General features: G+C 48.5%; 1 protein-coding gene across 8 annotated transcripts in view; it reads right to left on the reverse strand.

Annotated features, from left to right (window-relative positions):
* Positions 1 to 5,795: 5,795 nt before the first annotated feature.
* tdrkh (tudor and KH domain containing) overlaps positions 5,796 to 17,823 on the reverse strand; it is a 56,461-nt gene continuing 44,433 nt past the window's right edge. For all 8 annotated transcript variants that reach the window (XM_069940428.1, XM_069940423.1, XM_069940429.1 and 5 more), the window contains 3 exons: positions 11,367 to 11,463; positions 8,092 to 8,165; positions 5,796 to 7,448 (listed from right to left, as the gene is read on the reverse strand). In XM_069940428.1, the coding sequence (XP_069796529.1) occupies positions 8,116 to 8,165; positions 11,367 to 11,463 (147 nt within the window). In that variant the 3' untranslated portion in view covers positions 5,796 to 7,448; positions 8,092 to 8,115. The remainder of the gene's footprint in view (positions 7,449 to 8,091; positions 8,166 to 11,366; positions 11,464 to 17,823) is intronic.

Genomic DNA, 17,823 nt, shown 5'->3' on the forward strand with positions numbered 1-17,823 from the left:
TCGTACAGGTAAGGCCTTCACCTTCTTCTTCCGACGTCTTTCCTTCTTCTTTTCTTCCCGTTGTTTTTGGTTTTTCTTTCTTCGCTGCCATTTTCTCCACACTTTTACTTTCACTTTGTTTTGGTTTTTAAGTTTGTGCCTTTGCTTTTCTCTATCTTTTTTTAACTTTTCTGGAGAGGGCTGGAGTTCCCCTACCGGCCACTACTCCATCACGTGACTCCTGGTTACTTGGAACATTGATGAGCGTAAGGCAGTGGATGTTTTAAATATTAACTTTAGAAAGGCCTTTGATAAGGTTCCTCAAAGAAGGTTAGTTAGAAAGGTTCAATCATTAGGTATTAACATTGAAGTAGTAAAATGGATTCAACAATGGTTGAATGGGAGATGCCAGAGCATGGTGGTAGGTAACTGTTTTGTCAGATTGGAAGCTGGTGATGAGTGGTGTGCCTCAGAGTTCAGTATTGAGTCCATTGCTGTTTGCCATATACATTAATGATCTGGATGATGGGGTGGTAAATTGGATTAGTTAGTATGCAGATGATAGGTGGAGCTATGGATAGTGGAGAAGGGTTTCAAAGCTTGCAGAAGGAGTTAGGCTGGTTAGAAGAGTGGGCTGAAAGGTGAGTTTAATGCAGATAAAGGTGAGGTGTTACATTTTGGTAGGGCTAATCAAAATAGGACATACATGGTGAATGGTAGGGCATTGAAGAGTGGACAGAGGGATCTAGGAAGAATGGGATATAGTTCCATGAAGGGAAGTCACATGTGGGTAGTGTGGTGAAGAAAGCTTATGGTATGTTGGGCTTTATAAATCTGAGCTTTGACTCTAGGAGCTGGGATGTTATGTTTAAATTGTATAAGGCATTGGTGAGGCCAAACCTGGAGTATTGTGTACAGTTTTGGCCACCAAAGTATAGGAAAGATATCAACAAACTGGAGAGATTGTAGAGAAGATTTACTCGAACGTTGCCAGGGTTACAGGGTCCAAGTTATAGGGAGAGGTTAAATAAGTTAGGTCTTTAATCTTTGAAGTATATAAAGTTAAGAGGGGATTAGATTGAGGTATTTAAAATTATTAGGGGTAAAGATAGATTTGATGTGGAGAGATTTTTTTCCTTTAAGAAAGGGGGAGATACAAATGAGAGGGCATGAGTTGAGAGTTAGGGGAAAAAGGTTAGAGGAAACATGAGGTGGCACTTCTTTACTCAGAGAGTGTGGGTGTGTGGATCGAGCTTCCCGACAAAGTGGTGAAGGCAGCCTCAATATTAGCATTTAAGAGGAAGTTGGATATGTATATGGATGGGAAAGGAATGGAGGGTTATGGGTTGAGTGTAAGTCAGTGGGGTCAGGTGGAGTAAGTGTTCGGCATGGACTAGAAGGGGCCAAGTTGGTCTGTTTCTGTGGTGTAATTGTTATATGGTTAACAAATGCATCTGTGAATTAGCCACGTCCCCAGTAAATTACTAACCCCACTGTTCCCCACCCTGCCAATGGTAGCGGCATGACATGGCTGGAGTCGTTGGCCACTTATTAATTGGCCAGAGAGTGGGGACAGTATGTGTTTAATTATCCTTATGAAAAATTTTAGATTTCTAAGTAATCTTGTCTCCTGAATCTCTGCTCTCTCTTAATGCCCGGGTAATGAGTTAGCCTCTAACATAATTTCCAGGTGGGCTTCAGATGCAGAGAGAGTAATTGTCGAGCTCCAGGCTCGGAACAATGTGAGTTCAGTGCCGACTTCCCAACCAGCTGGGGAACGTTGGACGCTTCTACCGCCCCATCCTCAGCCAGTGGAGATCAAGACCTTGGAGAGCGCTTGGCTTGGAAGACCACAGCTGATCCCGAATACTTGGGCAGCCGCATGGTTTCTGCACCGTCCACATCCAGGACCATCAAACCAGACCGACACCTTAATGTTGCATTCATCACAGGAAGAATCTAAGGGAATCTCATAGACTATGATCAGGACATTCTCAACCTAAGTGTTCTGAAAAGGCCCTTGCGCTTCAGAGATACCGGTCGTTGGTGAAGGTTATTTGGACAAATGAGTGGACTTGTGGTGAGCAAGGCAAGCAGAAGGAGAGGGAGAGGCTGTGAGAGGGAAGAAGATAAAGGGTGAGAGAGGGAGAGAGAATGAAAGAGAGTGCGAGGCAGGGGAAAGGAAGGGAATTTGAGGGAGACAGGAGGAAGAGTGAGTGGAGAGGCAGAGAGTGAGGGAGGGATAGAGAAGGGGAGGGAGAGACAGAGCTCTAGAGGGAGTGGCAGGAGACTGAGAGGAATGGTAAGGGATGGAGGGAGGGGGAGAGAGGGAGAAGGGAAGGAGAGAGGGAAGGTGGAGGGGAGAAACACGATTGGAAGGGGGAAGGTGGAGGGGAGAAACATGATGGGGAGAGGGGAAAGAGTGAGGGGGGGTGAGAGGGAGGGTGAAGGGGAGGAACGGGAGGGGAGGGAAAGGGTGAGAGGAGGAGAGGGAGAGTGGAGGAATGTGATGGGGAGGGGGGTAGGGTGAGGGGAGGCCAGAGGAAGGGTGGAGGGGGGATAAATGGGGTGGAGGGAGAGGAGGAAAGGAGAAAGGGAGAGTGGAGGGGGAGAAACAGGAAGGGTAGGAAGAGAGAGGGGAAAGGATGGTAAGGTTGAGGGGAGGTGAGAGGGGAGAACTGGGGGGGGGGGGTGGGGTGTTAAGGAAAGGACAGAGAAAGCGAGTAAGGGAAGCCCGAACCACTTTCTCAAGTATTTTATGTGAAATACTTTCGCATTGAACCCCAGAATCAATCGCAGGATGAAGAGGCCCTTCTCCTCAGCAGGGGATGTTGCTGACCTCTCGTTCTGAACTCTCCATTCAACTGGTCAGTCTACTCGGTCTCTCCCCTTGGGACCTCTCAGTCCCCATTTGGAAGGAATTAGCATCAGGATCAGAATTTATTGTCATGAAATACGTTGTTTGGCAGCAGTATTGCAGCGCAAAATTGCTATAAATGACATGAAAATAAATTAATTAGTGCGAAAGAAGAGGGAAAGTGAGGCAGTGTCTGTGGTTCATTATTCATTCAGAAATCTGATGGCGGAGGGGAAGAAGCTGTCCTTGTGCCGCTTGGCGCTTGTCTTCCAGCTCCTGTACCTCCTTCCTGATGCCACCAGTGAAGGGCATGATCAGGGTGATGGGGGGGGGGGGGGTTGCTTGAGGATAAAGGCTGATTTCTTGAGACACTGCCTCTTGTAGACGTCCTTGATGGAGCAAAGTCTATTGCTCATGATGGCACTGGCCGAGTTCTGTCACCTTTATCTGTCCTGCGCATTGGCACCTCCACACCAGACAGGGTCAGAACGCTCTCTGCGGTACACCTGTAAAAAACTCGTCAGCCGTTTCCTTGCTTCCTGTAATAATTTCGTCCTTTTCTGTTTTTAAGGACCCATAAGATTCATAAATGTTAAATTCTGTACACGGTATAAGAATTACCTGTCTCCCTGCAAAAATAACACTCTCTCCCAGGCAAGCTGTACACTGCAACTTTGTTGCTCTTTTTGCAAAAAGCACTCTGCAAAAGTCCTTCAAATATTGTGTTTTAAAATGTTTGTGTGCAACCTGCTCTAATAATCCTTCCCAAAACACCTCAAAATACCCTGTCACAAAAGAAACGGTCTAAGGCGAGCAAAGGGCAACCGTGACCGACAACGGAAGTCGAGGACAGTATCAAGACTTGGAAGAGGAAGTGAGGAGTGGGAAGCTCGAGGATTGGCAAAGCTTCAAAGAGCAACAGAAGGTAACGAAGAAAGCTACATGGGAAGAAAATGAGGTAAGAGGGTTAATTAGCCAATAATATAAAAGGGAATAGTAAAAGCTTCTTTAGGTATGTAAAGAGAAAAAAATTAGGACCAAAATTGGGTCCTTAAAAACAGAAAAGGACAAAATATTACAGGAAGCAAGGAAATGGCTGACGAGTTTAACAGATACTTTGGATCTGTCTTCACCAGGGAAGATATAGGTAAAGGTCAGACGGGGGTGGAAGTCCTGCCATATCGAAGGAATTAATAGAAATTCCAATGGTAATGGAGGAATTGATGGAAATGCAGATTCAGAAGCCTGTGGTCTTGAGTAAATTGGAAGGACTGAAGGCTGATAAGTCCCCAGGACCTGATGGACTGCATCCCAGGGTGCTTGAAATTGTGGACGCATTGGTCGACATTTTCCAGTGTTCTATAGATTCAGGAGAGGTGCCTGTAGATTGGAAGGTGGCTAATGTGGTGCCACTTTTTAAGAAGGGAGGGAGGGAGGGAGAGAACGGGCAATTGCAGACTGACGTCAGTAGTGGGGAAGATATTTGAATTATTATAAAAGATGAAATAACAGAACACAGACAGAAATAATAGTATCATTACCAGTTAGCATGGATTTCTGAAGGGAAAAGCTTGACTAATCTTCCGGGATATTTTGAGGAGGGTGGACATGGAAGAGCCAGTGGATGTGGCGTACTTGGACTTTTGGAAGGTTTTTGATAAGGTCCCCCACAGGAGATTAGTTGGCAAAATCAGAGAGCATAGTGTTGGGGGTAGGGTGCTGACGTGGGTAGAAAATTGGTTGACAGACAGGAAACAAAGAGTAAGGATTAACAGGTTACTTTTGGGATGACAGGATGAGACAAGAGGGGACCCGCAAGGCTTGGTGCTGGGTCCTCAGTTGTTTATTAATGATTGAGATAAGGGGATTATAAATAACATTAACAAATTTGCAAGTGACACAAAATTGGGTGGCAGTGTGAAGTGTGAGGAGGATGTTAGGAAAATGCAGGGGGACTTGGACAGGTTGGGTGAGTGGGCGGATGCATGGAAGGGTGATGGAGCATAAACGGACTAACTGTTTTGTAAATGGGGAGAAAATTTAAATTTTCCAGGTGCAAGGGGAGTCCTCGAGCAGGAGAGACTGAAGGTAAACATGCGGGTTGAGTTGGTGGTGAAAGCGGCAAATGCAATGCTGGCGTTCACTTCAAGAGGAAAAGAATACAAGTGCATGGGTGTGATGTTGAGGCTTGAAAAGGCACTGGTGGTGAGACTTCACTCGGAGTATTGCAAGCAGTTTTGGGTCCCTCATTTAAGAGAGTATGTGATGACGTTGGAGAGGGTTCAGAGGAGGTTCTCAAGGATGATTCTCGGAATGAAAGGATCATTTGAGGAGCGTTTGACAATTCTTGGCCTGTACTCGTTGGAATTTGGAATGGAGATATTATTGAAACATTTCCAATGTTGAACTGCATGGATGAAGCAGATGTAGAAAGGTTGGTTCCCATGGTGGTACAGTCTCGGACAAGAGGACACAACTTCTGGATTGTAGGGTTTCCGCTTAGATGTCAAGGAATTTCTTCAGCCAGAGGGCGGTGAATCTGCGGAATTTGTTGCCACAGGGAGTTGTGGAGGACAGTTCATTGAGTGTTTTTAAGGCAGAGATTGATAGGTTCTTGATTAGCCAAGGGCATCAAAGGTTATGTGAAGGCTAGGCAGTGGGGCCAAGTGAGAACATGGATCAGCTCATGATTGAATGGCAGGGCACACCTGGATAGGCTGAATGGCGTATTTCCGCTCCTGTCCTCTGGTCTTGCACATGTTCTGTTGCAGCCTGGGTGGCTTCTTGGACAAGCATCAATTTGATGGGTCGAATAGCATCATGTTTGATACCATTGATGCACCATGTAACCAGAGTGCCCAGACCATAGAAACAGAAGGCCACTGTGAAGTTCACCATGTTCTGGCAGCTGAATGCTTATCAGTAAAAGAAGGAAGGCTGCGAGTCAGTGGAAACAGGGTCAGAACTCCAACAAACTTTTATTATCATTTGCCTTTCCAGTGCAATTTCCAAAAATACCGAGTGAAGAAAAAACAGGGGAAAATAATTGCTTCTGGGCCATCCACGAGTCCCCTTGCGAATCCCAGACTACTCCCAGTCGACAAGTGGAATATGATGTTGGGTGTCTGTGTGCCCGAGGCACTGACCCTCCTTGGTATCTTGCCCAAAGGCTCTATTGCAGGACAGCTACCAACCTGGGCACAGACTCCGGAAAGGAGTTACTGGACGATGAGAGAGAAAAATGGGGAAGAGATGGAAGGTCCTGGGACTAGAAGTTCACAGGAGAAAACGAGAAGCAGAAAATAAAAGAGGGAGGGTGTGAGAAACAGAGATGACATTCAACTCTCCACCCTTCCTGTCCAATGGGCAGGATCAGTCAGGTCAAACTGCAAGGATGCTGGAGGAGCTCAGTCTGAAAAGCGAAAGATACATTACTGATGTTTTGGGCCCTAGTCCTTCCTCAAGGTTCAAATTCAAAAAAAATAGGTGCCTGAATTAAAGGCTGGGGAAAGAAAGGGAGGGGAAGGAGTCCACGGTCATCAGGTGCTAATTGGATATGATGAGAGAAAAGGTTTCAATTCCTTGCCCCATGCCATGGTCTCGTGCACTGGCCAGACTGAGACCACCTGCAAATTGAAGGAACGACACCTCAACTTCCGTCTGGGCACCCTCCAACTGGATGGCGTTAACATTGACTTCTCTGGTTTCTGTTTCACAGAACAAAAATCAATTCTCACCTTTCCTGTTGTCTTACCATATCCCTTGTTGCTTTGGACTCCTCCCTCTCCCAATCATGCCATTTTCTTTCCTCAGTCTTTCATTCAGACTCACACCTCGAGGAAAGGTTCAAGCCCGAAATGTCGATCACATATCTTTACCGCCTGTGGTCCCGGTGAGACTACCTGAGCTCCTCCAACATCTGTGTTTTGATTACAATCAACTTTTGAGTTTCACCCCATCTGGTGGCCGTGGATGGAAGGGTGGTGAAGCAGTTAACTCAAGAGATGAGCTTGGGAGAGGACCAGATTTCCAAAAGTAAATGAGCTTTGTGAACCTAGCGAATGCAAAACAATCCCAATGGGTTTAAAAAAAAACCCGTGGGAGTCAAACCCTTCCGGGGAAGCAGGCAACAAATTGTTGGAGAACCTTGGCAGCTCAGGCAGTGCCTGTGGAGGCAAAGGGGTGGTCTTTGTGTCAGGCTGAGACCCCACATCAGGACAGAGGGCAAGGGGAGAGAGCCAGCATTAGGGGGCGATAGGGAAGGATGTTCAGCCCAGAACAGCGACTATCCCTTTCCCTACAGATGCCGCCCTACCCTCCGACTTCCTCCAGCAGTTTTTTTTCCCCCAATTCCAGCATCTACAGTCTCGTGTCTCCTTCGAGAGAAGGATGTTAGTGTGTGCACAGGTGCATATACTCCTTCTCACCTAAACGTGTGGGCATACAACCCTGCAGTCAGCACCCACCTGCCTCGTGAGGCTCTGCTTGAAGAGTTTAAAGCTTTTTAAACAAACAATTTAAAAAAATAAACTCAACGCCATTCCTCTCTGAACCGTACATTCAAGTGTTAACGTGGCGATGCAAGGTCTCTCCTGCCAGCTCCGTACCACTCCTGTGAGGAACAAAAGGCAGTTACAGGAAAGCATGCCTCTGACGTCCTTGTCACCAGTCCCCTCACTCATTCAGTGGGTCCACATCACCCCTGGCTTCACCCACCAGGTCCCCATCACCTCTCCCCTCACTCATCCAGTGGGTCCCCATCATCTCTGTCCTCACTCACCAGGTCCCTGAAACCCCTCCCCTCATTGACTCACACAGTCCCTGTCACCTCTCCCCTCACAGATCACCCTCCCCTCATTGACCCACGAGGTCCCTTGTCACCTCTCCCTTCATTGACCCACACAGTCCCTGTCACCCTTCCCCTCAATGACCCAAGCAGTCCCTGTCACCCCTCCCCTCATTGATCCATGAGGTCCCCATCACCCCTCTCCTCACCCACCCAGCCCCCTTTTAACCTCCCCTCACAGATCCACTATGTCCCCATCACCCCTCTCCCTCACTGACCCACTGGGTTCCCATCACCCTACCCTCACCCTTTGGGTCCCCACCAACCCTCCTCTCACTGACCCACCGGGTCTCCCTCACCCTTCCCCTCATTGCCCAGTGAGGGCAGCGAGTCAGACAGCAATGGGGAAAGGTGATCTAGAGAAGAGGAAAACCGAGGGATGGAGAGCTCACACGAGATGGAGAGATACCTCGGAGCGAGTGGTTCTGCAGTCCTAGAAAACCTCATCCTTGACCACTTCAGTGCTGGTGCAGACGGAGGGCTCTGGAACAGATCAAAACCACACACAGCATGAATGTGATCTGCGGCAGGGTTTATGGGGAAAGGGCAGGGGGAATGGATCCAGATCAGCCATGATCTTATTGAATGGCAGTCCAGTTGGCCGATTCCTTCTCCTATGTCTTTCACCTTTCCTAATAGTGGCAAACAGTACTCCAATGCTGTAAAAGATTCCACCATTAATCCATAAGACATAGGAGCTGGATGCGGCACTCAGCCCATTGAGTCTGCTTCACCATTCGAATGGTGGCTGTTGTATTTTTCTTCTCGACTCCGTTCTTTTGTCCTCTCCCCATAGCCTCTGACACCCTTACTACTGAAGAACTGATCCTTCTCCCCGGTTCTGCATGGGTTTCTTCCCACTCTTCAAAATGCACCAGGGTTAATTGGGGTACTTGGGTGGCATGAGCTCGTGAGCTGGAAGGGTCTGTAAACTGTATACCCAATGACTTGGCCTCCACAGCCATCTGTGACAATGAACTCACCATCCTCTGGCTGAAGACATTTCTCATCTCTGTTCTAAAGGGACACCCTTTGACACTGAGGCTGTGCCCTCTGGTCCTGGACTCTCCCACCATTGGAAAGGTCTTCTCCATGCCCACTCGATCCAGCCCTTTCAGCATTCAGTAGGAATCCCTAGGGTTCATGACAGGCAACAGAATTCCATTCAAAACACACCACCACTCCTTGCCTCCTATTCGCCAAGCCAATTTTGGGAGAGTCGGTTACAGCAGCCTGCCAGAGAACCTAGTCGGAAGTTGCATCGCCTGCCAATCAAGGTTGGACTCCACCCACCCATTACTGCGCACCCGACTAGTGGCCCCTTTAATCACCTAGTGATTTACTGGAGCCAGACCCTTCATCTTATTGTACTCTAATGTCCACCACCTGGAGCAGCTCTTCCTCTTTGCTCTTTGGCCCTGAGACGGTCCAGGTCATGAACTGTGGTCAGCGCTGGAGGAGTCGTTGGTAAGGTGTGCACTACATAGGGTGGGGCTGTTGTATATTGTTGTAGATAGCATCTGAGCCGTGCCTATGCAAGACAGGGAATGGTGGGTAGTCCCTGGTTGTGATACATCTGTATAAATGGTTCCTAGTATTGGTAATCGTTGTATCCGATGTGACTGGGCTGTACTGTGCTTGTATGAGTGTAAGCAGTTGCTAATATCAGTAGTACGAGTCCAATGTGATCAATTACACTGTGTTGCGTGATTGATAGTACTAGTATGTTATCCCTGTAGCGATCCCCTCACGTCTCAATAAAGACCATTCATGTGATCAACCAAATTGTTGCTCTTTAAACCCATCAAACTTTTTCCCCTTCCCACGCAACAGACGGTCTCTCAGAATGTGATTAGCCTCACATTATTCAAGTTGTGTAGGATCGATTCTTCAGTAGTAAGGGTGTCAGAGGCTATGGGGAGAGGACAAAAGAACGGAGTCGTGAAGAAAAATACAGCAGCCACCATTCGAATGGTGGAGCAGACTCAATGGGCTGAGTGCCGCATCCAGCTCCTGTGTCTTATGGATTGGTGGTGGAATCTTTAAAGCACTGGTCATGTAGTAAAGACAATGCAATGTTACACGGAATTTGTCTTTACCACTGGCAGAAATTACCTGAAGCACCTTACAGTCTAAGAAAGACCCCTGCACACCCCCCCACCTCCCCGGTTGTCCGTGGATTCGCCTCCAGCGCTCCCACAGGCTCACAGAGTCCAAACTATTGGCAATACCAGCTCCAGATCCAAACCGCTGACACAATCAGGAACCCTTCTCACATCCCAGTTCCGACACCTGGAACCCCCTTCAGCCAGACTTAAGCCAGTCTCTAGCAGTCCGCGAGTGAATCCCTAGGATGCAGTGGCCAGCAGCCAGCAGCCCACAGCCTGTGGGTTCTGACCTTGTGTTCCTTCAGTCCTAGAACCTCTCACTGTGGTCACCATCCTGCGAGTCATCTCCTCTGCTTCTCCTCAGACAGGGTGGGGGTGGGTGGGGTGGGGGGTGATCTCCCAGGGTCCTGCGTCTGTCCTCTGCTTCACTGGAGTCTCCAACCCCTCGTGGTTGCTGATCACAGGTGCCACTACCTTGGGCACAGTCCCTGCAGTCGTAGATTTTTAAAAATAAAACTACCATCAGCTCCATGTACAGGGCATTTAAAGACTGTGTGGAGCTGACAGTCAGATTGAATGGTTGGACCTCACAGGAGTGCTGTCTCTCTGCGTCTGCACCGGGACCAGCGTTGCCGTTAGAGCATTACTGGCAGCGCCACTGTCTTGGACGGATTATGCATGTTCCTGAAAGACCAAGGACTGAGAAGAACAGAGAATGTTCGCTCCTGGCTTAGTCAGGATAGATGCAGGCAGGTTATAAAAGCAGCTCACATGTACAGATGCTGTGCATTACGTTGATATAGATTGAAAGCATGCTGATACACATGTTCTTCAGGCAATAGCATAGTGAGTGTAAGCCTATGAGCTCTATTTCAGTTGTAAAATTGGTGACCAAGATAAACACTTGACAATGAAAATTTTGCTTCCTGTACAATTTTGGGTGTATTTTATAGATTCTGGGCTGCGGATCACGAAAATAAACTTTAAAATTTCCTATCATAAACAGTTTTTTAAAAATATAACTTTAAGTGATTTCCTGTCATATTTTGCCCACTTCAAGTGTACAAAACCATGAAATTCAACTCATCATGAAAATTCATTTTATATATTTGCACTTGGACGTCTTCCCCACTGATCTTGGTGCAATCAGTAACAAACATGGTGCAAGGTTTCACCAAGACACTGTGACCATGGAAAAGCAGTATCAGGGCAACTGGAATCCATCAGTGCCGGCCGACTATTGTTGGACACTGACATGAGAGGCTGAGTACAAACAAGAATGAGCAGCAAAACATTTTTAGGTCGGTCGAACTAACGCAATGTGTCAGAATCATTATGAGATTGAACAGGCTAAATTCAATAAAATTTAATTTAATGTTTCTCCAACTTCCTACGTGATACAGCAAATCTGAAATTATCTTTGTGTTCAGGTTGAAGTTGTCTTTCATAATCCCAAATTTTTTTATTCAGGAAGCAAACTTTTTGTAAAAAAAAATTGTTGTCCAGTGTAATCCCCACAGAAACCTACTGAAAAGGGGAGTGGGTTTGAGGGGTTAAATTATATTTTAAGAGGTACCTGAGTGATTCTGACAAGAAATAGCTGGCTGTGGATTTAGGCTTCCTGTAGTCGCTTCAGAATCCAGGGGTCCATCCACTCTGCCAGTAATGTCATTCTAAAGCAAAGAAATGACCATCAGTGAAACACAAAAATCTGCAGACGCTGTGATTGTTAGTCAAAATACAGAAATACTGGAGGAGCTCAGTCGGTTTCGCAGCATCCGTAGGAGGTAAAGACATATTTCCGATGCTTCAGGCCCTTCCTTGAGGTATGTGAAGAAACACGGAATCTGAATTAAAGACAAGGGGAAGAATGAGACAGGAAGGAGTGGGGTGGGGTGGGGATAAAGAGTCCAGACCGACAAAAGCTATTAATTGGATATGAAAAGAGGAGAGGTGAGATTGAATTTGGCTCTGTGAAAACAGATGATGGGCGATGGAGGTTGGGGGGGGGGGGTCGGTGTTGAGAGAGAGAGAGAGAGAGAGAGAGAGAGGAAAGCAGAGAGAGAGAGTGGAAAGGAGAGAGAGTGAGTGGAAAGGAGAGAGAGTGAGTGGAAAGGAGAGAGAGTGAGTGGAAAGGAGAGAGAGTGAGAGGAAAGGAGAGAGAGTGAGAGGAAAGGAGAGAGAGTGAGTGGAAAGGAGAGAGAGAGTGGAAAGGAGAGAGAGAGTGGAAAGGAGAGAGAGAGTGGAAAGGAGAGAGAGAGTGGAAAGGAGAGAGAGAGTGGAAAGGAGAGAGAGAGTGGAAAGGAGAGAGAGAGTGGAAAGGAGAGAGAGAGTGGAAAGGAGAGAGAGAGTGGAAAGGAGAGAGAGAGTGGAAAGGAGAGAGAGAGTGGAAAGGAGAGAGAGAGTGGAAAGGATACAGAGAGAGAGTGGAAAGGAGACAGGGAGAGAGTGGAAAGGAGACAGGGAGAGAGAGAGTGGAAAGGAGACAGGGAGAGAGAGTGGAAAGGAGACAGGGAGAGAGAGAGGAAAAGAAATGGGAGAGAGAGAGAGAGAGGAAAGGAGATGGGAGAGATAGTGCAAAGGAGACGGAGAGAGAGAGAGTGGAAAGGAGACAGGGAGAGAGAGTGGAAAGGAGACAGGGAGAGAGAGTGGAAAGGAGACAGGGAGAGAGAGAGTGTGGAAAGGAGACAGGGAGAGAGAGAGAGTGGAAAGGTGACAGGGAGAGAGTGTGGAAAGGTGACAGGGAGAGAGAGTGGAAAGGTGACAGGGAGAGAGAGTGGAAAGGTGACAGGGAGAGAGAGTGGAAAGGTGACAGGGAGAGAGAGTGGAAAGGTGACAGGGAGAGAGAGTGGAAAGGAGACAGGGAGAGAGAGTGTGTGGAAAGGAGACAGGGAGAGAGAGAGAGTGGAAAGGAGATGGGAGAGATAGTGGAAAGGAGACAGGGAGAGAGAGAGTGGAAAGGAGACAGGGAGAGAGAGAGTGGAAAGGAGACAGGGAGAGAGAGAGTGGAAAGGAGACAGGGAGAGAGAGAGTGGAAAGGAGACAGGGAGAGAGAGAGTGGAAAGGAGACAGGGAGAGAGAGAGTGGAAAGGAGACAGGGAGAGAGAGAGTGGAAAGGAGACAGGGAGGGAGAGAGTGGAAAGGAGACAGGGAGGGAAGAGTGGAAAGGAGACAGGGAGGGAGAGAGAGTGGAAAGGAGACAGGGAGGGAGAGAGAGTGGAAAGGAGACAGGGAGAGAGTGTGTGGAAAGGAGACAGGGAGAGAGAGAGAGTGGAAAGGAGATGGGAGAGATAGTGGAAAGGAGACAGGGAGAGAGAGAGAGTGGAAAGGAGACAGGGAGAGAGAGAGTGGAAAGGTGACAGGGAGAGAGAGATGGAAAGGTGACAGGGAGAGAGAGTGGAAAGGTGACAGGGAGAGAGAGATAGGAAAGGTGACAGGGAGAGAGAGTGGAAAGGTGACAGGGAGAGAGAGTGGAAAGGTGACAGGGAGAGAGAGAATGGAAAGGTGACAGGGAGAGAGAGAGTGGAAAGGTGACAGGGAGAGAGAGAGTGGAAAGGTGACAGGGAGAGAGAGAGTGGAAAGGTGACAGGGAGAGAGAGAGTGGAAAGGTGACAGGGAGAGAGAGAGTGGAAAGGTGACAGGGAGAGAGAGAGTGGAAAGGTGACAGGGATAGAGAGTGGAAAGGTGACAGGCAGAGAGAGTGGAAAGGTGACAGGGAGAGAGAGTGGAAAGGTGACAGGGAGAGAGAGTGGAAAGGTGACAGGGAGAGAGAGTGGAAAGGTGACAGGGAGAGAGAGTGGAAAGGTGACAGGGAGAGAGAGTGGAAAGGTGACAGGGAGAGAGAGTGGAAAGGTGACAGGGAGAGAGAGTGGAAAGGTGACAGGGAGAGAGAGTGGAAAGGTGACAGGGAGAGAGAGTGGAAAGGTGACAGGGAGAGAGAGTGGAAAGGTGACAGGGAGAGAGAGTGGAAAGGTGACAGGGAGAGAGAGTGGAAAGGTGACAGGGAGAGAGAGTGGAAAGGTGACAGGGAGAGAAAGTGGAAAGGAGAAGGGAGAGATAGTGGAAAGGAGACAGGGAAAGAGAGAGTGGAAAGGAGACAGGTTGAGAGAGAGTGGAAAGGAGACAGGGAGAGAGAGTGGAAAGGAGACAGGGAGAGAGAGTGGAAAGGAGACAGGGAGAGAGAGAGTGGAAAGGAGACAGGGAGAGAGAGTGGAAAGGAGAATGGAGGGATAGTGGAAAGGAGATGGGAGAGAGATATATAGTGGAAAGAAAATGGGGAGAGAGAGAGAGAGTTAGTGGAAAGGAGAGAGAGAGTGGAAAGGAGAGAGAGAGTGGAAAGGAGACAGAGAGAGGGAGAGAGTGGAAAGGAGACAGGGAGAGAGAGTGGAAAGGAGACAGGGAGAGAGAGAGTGGAAAGGAGACAGGGAGAGAGAGAGTGGAAAGGAGACAGGGAGAGAGAGAGTGGAAAGGAGACAGGGAGAGAGAGAGTGGAAAGGAGACAGGGAGAGAGAGAGTGGAAAGGAGACAGGGAGAGAGAGTGGAAAGGAGACAGGGAGAGAGTGGAAAGGAGACAGGGAGAGAGAGAGTGGAAAGGAGAAGGGAGGGATAGTGGAAAGGAGACAGGGAGAGAGAGAGTGGAAAGGAGAGGGAGAGGGAGAGTGGAAAGGAGAAAGGGAGAGGGAGAGTGGAAAGGAGAAATGGAGAGGGAGAGTGGAAAGGAGACAGGGAGAGAGAGAGTGGAAAGGAGACAGGGAGAGAGAGAGGAAAGGAGATGGGAGAGAGAGAGAGGAAAGGAGATGGGAGAGAGTGGAAAGGAGACAGGTTGAGAGAGAATGGAAAGGAGACAGGGAGAGAGAGTGGAAAGGAGACAGGGAGAGAGAGTGGAAAGGAGACAGAGAGAGAGAGTGGAAAGGAGACAGGGAGAGAGAGAGAGTGGAAAGGTGACAGGGAGAGAGTGTGGAAAGGTGACAGGGAGAGAGAGTGGAAAGGTGACAGGGAGAGAGTGTGGAAAGGTGACAGGGAGAGAGAGTGGAAAGGAGACAGGGAGAGAGAGTGTGTGGAAAGGAGACAGGGAGAGAGAGAGTGGAAAGGAGATGGGAGATATAGTGGAAAGGAGACAGGGAGAGAGAGAGTGGAAAGGAGAGGGAGAGAGAGAGAGTGGAAAGGAGACAGGGAGAGAGAGAGAGAGTGGAAAGGAGATGGGAGAGAGAGTGGAAAGGAGACAGGGAGAGTGTGGAAAGGTGACAGGGAGAGAGAGAGTGGAAAGGTGACAGGGAGAGAGAGAGTGGAAAGGTGACAGGGAGAGAGAGAGTGGAAAGGTGACAGGGAGAGAGAGTGGAAAGGTGACAGGGAGAGAGAGTGGAAAGGTGACAGGGAGAGAGAGTGGAAAGGTGACAGGGAGAGAGAGAGTGGAAAGGTGACAGGGAGAGAGAGAGTGGAAAGGTGACAGGTAGAGAGAGAGTGGAAAGGTGACAGGTAGAGAGAGAGTGGAAAGGTGACAGGGAGAGAGAGAGTGGAAAGGTGACAGGGAGAGAGAGTGGAAAGGTGACAGGGAGAGAGAGAGAGTGGAAAGGTGACAGGGAGAGAGAGAGTGGAAAGGTGACAGGGAGAGAGAGAGTGGAAAGGTGACAGGGAGAGAGAGAGTGGAAAGGTGACAGGGAGAGAGAGAGTGGAAAGGTGACAGGGAGAGAGAGAGTGGAAAGGTGACAGGGAGAGAGAGAGTGGAAAGGTGACAGGGAGAGAGAGTGGAAAAGTGACAGGGAGAGAGAGAGTGGAAAGGTGACAGGGAGAGAGTGTGGAAAGGTGACAGGGAGAGAGTGTGGAAAGGTGACAGGGAGAGAGAGTGGAAAGGTGACAGGGAGAGAGAGTGGAAAGGTGACAGGGAGAGAGAGAGTGGAAAGGTGACAGGGAGAGAGAGAGTGGAAAGGTGACAGGGAGAGAGAGTGGAAAGGTGACAGGGAGAGAGAGTGGAAAAGTGACAGGGAGAGAGAGTGGAAAAGTGACAGGGAGAGAGAGTGGAAAGGTGACAGGGAGAGAGAGTGGAAAGGTGACAGGGAGAGAGAGTGGAAAGGTGACAGGGAGAGAAAGTGGAAAGGAGAAGGGAGAGATAGTGGAAAGGAGATGGGAGAGAGAGAGTGGAAAGGAGACAGGTTGAGAGAGAGTGGAAAGGATACAGGGAGAGAGAGAGTGGAAAGTAGACAGAGAGAGAGAGTGGAAAGGAGACAGGGAGAGAGAGTGGAAAGGAGACAGGGAGAGAGAGTGGAAAGGAGACAGGGAGAGAGAGTGGAAAGGAGACAGGGAGAGAGAGTGGAAAGGAGACAGGGAGAGAGAGTGGAAAGGAGACAGGGAGAGAGAGTGGAAAGGAGACAGGGAGAGAGAGAGTGGAAAGGAGAAGGGAGGGATAGTGGAAAGGAGATGGGAGAGAGATATATAGTGGAAAGAAAATGGGGAGAGAGAGAGAGAGAGATAGTGGAAAGGAGAGAGGCAAGAAGATGGTGGTGCCAGTGGGTAAAAGAAAGCGATGTTAATACCTTGAGGAAGGGCTCAGTCCTGAAACATTGGTAATATATCTTTGCCGCCTATGGCTACTGTGAGACTGGCTGTTCCTCCAGCATTTCTGTACTGTGAAAGCACTAACAGGAGATGGCAGACTGTTCCATACCAACACACCACTACCTGAGAAAGGTTAAACTGAGCATTGGCGTTTATTGCCAGCAGTGAGACTGCTCATTGAAATTAGCTGCATGCATGGACAGCATCACTTTCACCTGCCACACAGCAACAAGAACATACAGCGAAGCAGAATGGGTCTTCCCCAGCAATATTAATCCTGTTCTTGCCACTGATCCTGCCAAAGTTATGAGCACAGGCTCAGACCATCCCTTAAACCTGCCTCCCCTCAGTCGACTCGGTCTGCCTCAGAAAAGAAGTCAACATGTGAAAAGGCTCATTCTCTCTCTGTCCACTCTCTCTACGTCATCCTTGCATCGGGAGGTTTCACGAGTATGAAATCGCATATGCTGCTGGATTTTGAAGACAGTTTCTTTCGCGTTATCGAGCCCCTGAAAGAACCTCACAAAAGTAAATCAGTGTTGCCCCCACTCAGATCTCTAACTCTGCACTGTACTGAGTGTTCATTACAGTTCTATGTGTGGGCTGTCTAGCTGGACTGTTCTCAAAAGCAACTTTCTTTCACTGTACCTTGGTTCACAAGACAATTAACACGAACTTGCTGACCTATTGAGGGATTCCAACATTTGGCCTCTAATTCAACATGCAACGTCATCTGACTTGGATGAACACATGGAAGCAGGTGGAAATGAGTGCACTCAGGATGGGGAGAGCCAGGAAGGAAGAAGTTCAATCCGTATAGAGTCCTTCCTCTCAAATTGACTACGACCACATTGATCATCTCAAGATGATCAAATTCCTGGGCGCCATCATCTCTGAGGATCTGTCCTGGGGCCTCTACACTGATGCCCTCACAAAGAAGGTTCGCCAGCGGCTGAACTTTGTGAGGATTTTGAGATTTGGCTCGTCACCAAGGACGGTTGCAAATTTCTATGGGTGTAGCGCGGAGAGCATTCTGACTGGTTGCTTCACTGTCTGGGTACAGGTGGAGGTGCCAATGCACTGGACAGGAGAAGACTACAGAGAGTCGTGAACTTGCCAGCACCGGTCTTCACTTTATTAAAAGCCTTGGCAAGAGGCGGCAATCTTGAGAAAACAACCTCCACCCTCAAAGACCCTCACCACCCAGGCCATGTCCTCTTCACGCTGCTACCATCGGGAAGGAGGTACAGGAGCCTGAAGACACCCAATGGTACAAAAACATTTTCTTCCCCTCTGGCATCAGATTTCTGACCGGACAATGACCAACCTCACCTTTTTCTCTTCTTCTGGACTAATTTATTTAGTTTTTAAAATAGAGAATTTACGGAAATGTAATTTCCAGCAACTTTTGCACCTGAAATGCATGACAATTATGTCACAAAACAACAAAACCTTTGACACGTGTTCATGACAATCAACCG

The sequence above is a fragment of the Narcine bancroftii genome, chromosome 5, assembly GCF_036971445.1.
Source record: "Narcine bancroftii isolate sNarBan1 chromosome 5, sNarBan1.hap1, whole genome shotgun sequence".
Classification (NCBI taxonomy): domain Eukaryota; kingdom Metazoa; phylum Chordata; class Chondrichthyes; order Torpediniformes; family Narcinidae; genus Narcine; species Narcine bancroftii.